Source organism: Sinocyclocheilus rhinocerous, unplaced genomic scaffold, assembly GCF_001515625.1.
Source record: "Sinocyclocheilus rhinocerous isolate Xijiao unplaced genomic scaffold, SAMN03320098_v1.1 scaffold897, whole genome shotgun sequence".
NCBI classification, from domain to species: Eukaryota; Metazoa; Chordata; class Actinopteri; order Cypriniformes; family Cyprinidae; genus Sinocyclocheilus; species Sinocyclocheilus rhinocerous.
Window position 1 is genome coordinate 457,651 of NW_015649224.1, and position 7,786 is coordinate 465,436.

The 7,786-nt window shown below is 34.2% G+C and overlaps 1 protein-coding gene across 1 annotated transcript in view; it reads left to right on the plus strand.

Moving 5' to 3' along the window:
* Positions 1-7,786, plus strand: part of LOC107710314 (copine-4-like) — a 26,581-nt gene that overhangs the window by 8,445 nt on the left and 10,350 nt on the right. The window contains exons 8-10 of the mRNA XM_016515057.1: positions 839-1,018; positions 2,439-2,510; positions 2,602-2,676. Coding sequence (XP_016370543.1) covers positions 839-1,018; positions 2,439-2,510; positions 2,602-2,676 — 327 coding nt within the window. The remainder of the gene's footprint in view (positions 1-838; positions 1,019-2,438; positions 2,511-2,601; positions 2,677-7,786) is intronic.

Below are 7,786 nucleotides of genomic sequence, written 5' to 3' on the forward strand. Positions count from 1 at the left end.
TTGGGGCATACACATATCATATAATTTATCATATCATAACTTTGGGGTCAGTAAGATGTTTTAATGTGTTTGAAAGAGGTCTCTTATGCTCACCAAAGCAGAATTTATATATAATGATATATACATTTATGTACATTTATGCATGTTTACATTATATATATAATTTTCAGCATTTTCAGAATTTTCGGCAGCCATTACTCCAGTCTTCAGTGTTACATGCTCCTTCAAAAATCAATCTGATATGCTGATTTGGTACTAAAGAAACATTCTTATTTTTATTAATGTTGAAAACAGTTGTGCTGCTTAATTCTGTCATAGAAAGTTCAAAAGAACAGCATTTACTTAAAATATATTTTTAACAATATAAAAGTCTTTACTGTCACTTTTAAACAATATGTTCTTGCTGAATAAAAGTATTAATGTAAAAATCTCACCGACCCCACATTTTGTGTATTCTTGACATGCTTTGTCAGATTCACTAAATTATTGACGGCACATACTTGGGATTGAGTATAGTGCTATTTTAAATGGTTTGTTATTGTCGTAATGCCACTAATAACCTTTCACAAACTCGATTTGCACTTTAAGCACAATAACCCCATTGTTCTATGGTTCTATTCAGCTAAGGGCCATTGACATTGATTTGAGATGCGACTGAATGTGAACTGAATTGATTCAGGATATGAACTGGATTAGGGGGAAATCATTGTCATCATCCAAACAATCAGCCTGTAATAGGACAGGAAAGGATGTCATTGATCCTAGTTCCTAGAAATGTGAATTCAATGAAAACAGCAGAGCTGGAGTGTGACAGTTGCCGTGTTCTGATTGGTTCCAGGTGGACCGGACAGAGGTGATTCGCAGCAGCATCAGTCCGGTTTTCTCCAAAGTCTTCACCGTGGACTACTATTTTGAGGAAGTGCAGCGCCTCCGTTTTGAGCTTCATGACATCAGTAGCAACCATAATGGACTCAAAGAGGCTGACTTCCTGGGCGCCATGGAGTGCACACTCGGACAGGTGACTGCGAGGGATTGCAGAGTGCACACTTAACGGAAACGCAGTAGGGAAGATGAAAGCTAGTGAATGGAATGAGTGCGTGAGAGAGAGGATGAGTACATGAGAGGGATTGTGTGGATTCAAAAGGGTAGCAGAGAGCTCACTGGAGCAGGAAGGTGCCTGGTGGGCAGAGGGACTATTACTTCAAACTCTTTTTATCTAGTCTATGATAAAACAAGATTACAACCAGTGGTATATAAAGGAACATAAGAGGGTAAAGAGGACTTGAGGGAAGGAGAGGGTGAGGACCTGAAGGATTTGGATGCTAACAACAGACACTTATTTTGTTTCAGGCTGTTAAACGGATAAGTAGTAAGTGGTGAGAACTAACTACGAAAATTGTCAATTTTCATAGTTAGTTCTCACCACTTACAATTGACAAGTAGTGTATATTATGTGGTTTGAAAATGCTTAGTTTTGTGAGTTGAAAATGCTAGATAAGTACATTTTGGAAGGATTTTGTTTTCAGTGCTTCTTGTTGGTTAATTGGATAAAAATATCCAATTTAATATTACCATCTATAATATGTGGACGTGTAAATATAGCCTTGTTGGAGAATGTGGTGCGCCTTGTAGCGTTTAGCTTTGGCTTAGCTTATTAACTCACTTGAAATGATAGAAAAAAAATTGTTTTGATGCTGTAAAGTTGTCACATGGTTTATAAGATCTGTAGGTTCGTTCATCATTGAAGTTATCAATAATTTGTGGAAAAACCTTCTGCCTCCTGGTGGATTATCCATGATCTTCATGAAGTAGAATGACTTTTAATGTCATTTCTAATATGTCTGCCTCCTTGTTGCAACACATATCGTGTTGCTGCCAAATTAATTTAATATATTAAATATTAATTTATTAAAATAAATATTTTTAATTTAACTTTGTTTCATCTTTTGTTGGCATTAAAATTTTAAAACCGTTTTTGACTACCACAAAGATTATGTTAAAAATCATTTCATTGTGATCCATAAATTACCATAGGTCGGATACCAAATATGACTTTTTAAAAAGAACACAAATTTGTCTAAAGCTTCCAATAAACTAGAACAAGAATATTTCATATTATATTAAAAACTTTATTTTTTTAACTATTATTTAATTTACCATTTTATATGAATTTTGTCAGATTACACTAAAAGAAAAAAATCATTAGAAAAATGAAAGACGTACTAGTAATTTAACATTATTCATTAAATTTATGAATATTTCCTTTAACCCTAAAACACAACACAATGCGTAATTCAACATAAAGGTAAAACACCTGTGAAAAATCAGGAGAATATGGAAAATTCCTTCATATTTAGATTTGTTAGGGTTTACAAGTCTGGTTTGCAGTCTCTATGCATGTATCTGTTTGCCTCATGTCCTCTCCTCTTCCTTCATAGATTGTATCACAGAGAAAACTGTCCAAAGCTTTATTGAAGCAAGGAAACACAGCTGGCAAATCATCGATCACAGTAAGAATAGACGTCTCACCCCCAATGAATTCACACTGCAAGTTTATGCTCTTTTGTCATAACCTGAGCGATGACTTCTTGGAAACCACAGGTCACAGCTGAAGAGCTGTCTGGGAATGATGATTACGTGGAGCTTGCCTTCAGTGCCAAGAAACTGGATGACAAGGTGTGACATCTGGATAACTGCTCAACAGGCACTTTGCAACAATATTAAGACAAACAATAACAAACTGATCTTTATCTGTTCTCCTTACTGTTTTATTACTCTGGTTTATGAATAGACAAAATTCAAATGGAGCAACGCATCATCTACTACTTTATTAAAATATACTGCTATTTTTAATTTTTCATTAAAAAATTAGGACAACTTTTAGTCTAAATACACAGTGTACCATTTAGAAAAACAAGAAACGATGTGCATTCAGATACAGTCTCTAAATGAGAGAAAGTCAGGATGCAATAATAATGTATGTATAGTGTATGAATCTATCAAAAATTAATTAATGCTCAAGTGTGTCATTTCTGCACCGCTAGCGCCACCAAATGAAAATGCTTTTCAAAAGAGCTTCCAGAACACTTATGTTTGTAGATGTTGTATTTACTTTACAAACGAGAATCAGTTTGATTCTTTGTTTAGGACTTTTTTAGCAAGTCGGATCCATTTCTGGAAATCTTCAGAGTGAATGATGATGGCACAGCATCACTGGTGCACAGAACAGAGGTGAGTTTGATAGATGCACACAAATGCATATGAAATACATATGGAAGAAATATAATGTACACGTATCAACTGGTAATTTTTCTGTTTATAGACCATTATGAACAATCTGAGTCCTGTCTGGAAATCATTCAAAGTTTCTTTAAACACACTCTGCAGTGGAGACCATGAGCGGGAGTTAAAGGTATGACAGATATTTTGAATATATCCTTTATTCATTTATTCATTTATCAAAAACCTAACCATTTGCGTACTCTTATGATAACTAGAGAAATATTTCTGACATAAAACAGTGAATCAATCAGGTATACTGAAGCAATGTGATCACACTCCATATGAGGCTTTTATGTCAGCGTAGGTTTTTTTTTTTTTTTTTTTTTTTATTCTGGTCTCAGCGTGACCATTTGGTCACATTAGATTAGAATCATCTTGGCAGATTTATGTAATGGCAGTCCTATCCATTCTGCCTCACCATTGCAGCTGACATCTTTCATAGTGAGCTAATTACTGAGCGGGTAAATGGAGCCCGGCTGTTTGGAGTGTCCTGACAGTTTCCTGAGAGGAACAGACACGGTGGAACCAACAACAGAAATTGATGTTACTGCCCTTTAGTCCATTCAAGTCCACACAGTCCTCCTGGGTTGGAGAACTTTCTGTCTTTGGGTCCAGTTGTAAAAAAGAACACTAATAAGACTCTACGGAGAGCAAGAAGTCCTGTTATCTGAAAGATACGACAGATTTGGGATAAGAAAGTTAGATTAGACTCAAAGTATCATTCCGTTGACTTCCCATACTGTATGTGCTGTGGCATTCAAGTCCTTTTTAATATTCTGTATTCTTTTTAATATTCTGTATTTTCGTTTCTGTGTTTAACATAGCAAATTGAAACTGTTTTATTGACTGCTGTTCAAAAGTTTGAGGTCAGTGAGATTTCTTTTTTTTTTTTTGAAAGAAAATTCTACTCAGCAAAAATTCATTACATTTATCAAAACAAAAGTGACCGTACATTTTTTTTTTTACATTGTTACATATTCTATTTCAAATAAATGCTATTCTTTTCAACATTCTGTTCATCAAAGAATCCTGAAAAGAATGAATCGCGTTTCCACAAAAATGTGAATATATTAATAATAATAGGAAATGTTTTATGGCATATTATAAAGAATAATGGCTGCTGAAAATTCAGCTTTGCCATCACAGGAATAAATTTCATTTTAAAATATATCAAAATAGAAAACGGATATTTTAAAATGCAAAAAAAAAAAAATATCACAATAAAGTTTTTCACAGTTTTTACTGTATTTGTCATCAAAAATAAATGTAGACTTGATGAGCATAAAAGACTAAAAAGATTAAACATTTAAAAATCTATAACTAACCCTAAACGTTTTAATGGAAGCATACTTGTGAGATTACATATATATTTATTTAACAATCTGATTTAATATTAGTTTACAATTTATATGAATTTATATAATACATAAAGTATTAAGAAAACACAAAGTTACTGAACATTTTTGCTCAGAAAGTTCTGTAATGGATGTTTTCAAAAACGTTTGACCAGGAATAATCTCTTCTTTTTTTTTTACCAAATATAGCAATGAAATGAAAAAGCTTATATAATGTTTATTATAATGATGTGAGTCTGTTGTCAGATGTTGTTTTTTCATTGCTACTATATGTTAATACTTTTTATTTCTTTTAAAATACATTGATATTGCCATGAAAATAGCAATAAATGCTGGTATGGCAATAAAAACAAGCAAAGACAGATTATTACGATACATTGCAGTTGTTCAGTAAAAACTGTGCAGCATTGAAATCAGATCTATTCCATTTAATAATTTACCTGTAGTGTGTGTGTGTGTGTGTGCGCGCGTTTTTGTGACAAATGAGGACATACATTTGTATAATGACAAGGGTATGACATAGGTATTGCAAGGAGAAGGTGACTTTTCAGGACATTACCCCATGTCCCCACTTTTCAAAACGCATATAAATCACACAGAATGGAGTGTATTGAAAATCTGAAATAGCACGAAGTTTCCTGTGAGGGGTAGGTTTAGGGTTAGGGTTGGTGTAGGGCAATAGCACATACAGTTTGTACAGTATAAAAACCATTACGCCTGTGGAATGTCCCCACTTTTCACAAAAACAAACCTGTGTGTGTGTGTGTGTGTGTGTGTGTGTGTGTTTGTAGTATCACCCTTTAACTACTTTTTAATAGCATGAAGTTTGTATGTGTGTGTGTTTGCTTATTTATTCATGAAAGTTCCTAAAATTGTATTACTTTCCTTCTCTTCTCTTTAATCTCTCTCTCTCTGTCACACACACACACACACACACACACATTCAGATCTCAGCAATGCAGGTGTACGGTCCTCATTGGTATGCCAATGCAGAAGCGGGGATAGGAGAGCTGTATCGTAATAATCTGTCTTTAAAGATGCTTCTCTTTGTATTCTCATAACGGCGTAGAGTTTAGATGAGATTTAGTCATAGCACTACACTGAGATTCTGCACAAAAGCTGTATGAAAGAAAAGCCTTTTTGAAACGTTCACATACTGTGCAGGTGACATTTCAGAGAAAGTGAAAGATACGGGGCAAGAAAGAGACAAAGAGAGCAAAATTAAGAGCTGATGTCTCAATATGTTTAGTTGAGAGCTGAATCCCTTGATCAGCAGCTCCATGCTGGCACTTTACGTTGCTGCTCTGAGCTTTACTTGAAAATAACCACCACTTACAGCAAATTAACTAATGCTTTAAATGCTTGGAAACAAGCCACTTTGAATTAAGCCTTTGGCAATTATACTAAGTGGCTGAATGAGCAGTTGTGCAACATGTTCATTTAAAGCTGGTTAAATGACATTTTCAATCTAAAATTCTCAAACATTGTTGATTTGAATCCAAATATTTATAGGTGATGTTGGACAGTCAAGGACATTTATAGTCAGACAGATGGGAAAACAGTTATTTTAGGTGACATGTCCCTGAATAAACATGAACTGGTTTGTTTAATATTCATGACTTCTTTACACTCAACGCACTACAGACAGCAATGTCTCCGCAGTGAAAACACACACTGAATTCAGATTCACAGAGTTATAGAGCCAATGCAGTTAAGTTTTATTCATGTTGTATAAGACTAGGCAGTTAAACCTTCTTGTTATGTTGAGAGCTCACAATCACTCTGCTGTTTTGCTGGGTTAAATTTCTCCATTCTTTCATGCATATCTGAGCCCCATCTGTTGTAAAGCATGATACAATTGCATAAACCCATTTATGCAAATTATGTCATAACATTTTTCTAGAAGAAAAGAGTTATGGAAAGTACAGTTGTGAGGTAACTTACAGTAAATCGCGGTAAACAATGTGTTTATGCAGATTTTGATATGTACATTTATCATTTAAGCTCTTTATGAAATCTTTGACAAATATTGATGTAACTGGCTCAAAGACAACAAAAATTGTGCAATAATAATTTAAAATCTAGTTAGGAAAACTTTGTGTGCAGTGTGCATCTACATGCAGTTTCCTCACTATATATGTTGTTAAGAGTGGTTCTGAACTGGGAACCATTACTGTGATGTATAGTTTTGTTTTACTTTACTCATTGTTCATATAATTAAAGATACATATTCACAACATAGCTCTGTTATTAGAGTCAATTAATAATATATTCTAAAAAACATTAAAAATGTTTACAAAATGTTTTATTTCAGGAGCCTTTATTTTTGTTTTGTTTTGTTTGTGTGTCTGAAGCCAGGGTAAAAGAAATGCGCTCTTATCTCTTCTTCATCCATCTTTTGGGGATGTTTCCCAACTTTATGCGGAGTAGAGGAGCAGGTGTGAGTTTTGCATGTTGAGTTATTGTTGGTTCTCACTTCTTTAGCTGAAAAGTCAACCACAGCATCTCTGTATTAATATTTTAAATGGCCTTCAAATTTTGATTACCACCCGCTTATGTCTCAGCATCAATGATTCATTAACAGCAATGCTACAGTGTGCTGTCTTCCTGCCATTCCTGCCACACACCCACATTCACAATGACACATATACACACGCTCCAGCGTACCAACGAGAGTGTTAAATCTTTAAATCAACAACATGACACAAGGTATTAAAACTGAAGAAGTGTTACGATAACAAGATGACCTGCTGCTGTTTATCTTTACATTTGTATGACTAGTAAGTGCTTTCACAATCCTTTATTACTTCTTGAAACTTTAGACTCCTCAGCTTGTTCCAGATTCAGCACCAACTAGATAAAAGATCTTCTAAATGAACTGTGACATTTCAGTCTCATTGTAGCAAGAAAAGCTGATGCTGTTTTTATTTTGCCTGTACTTGTGGAAGTTATTAATTATTTCAGCTCTTGGTGTTTAGACACACTGTTTACTTTGTGTGCATTTTTACGTACAATCGATCATTTCTGAGACACTGCTATTATTGCTTATGGAACATTAAAACAAGACTTGGATTAAAACAAATGTTTGCGTACGAGTTGTGGAGGTTAAAGAAATAGTTCATCCAAAAATGAAAATTCTGTCATCATTT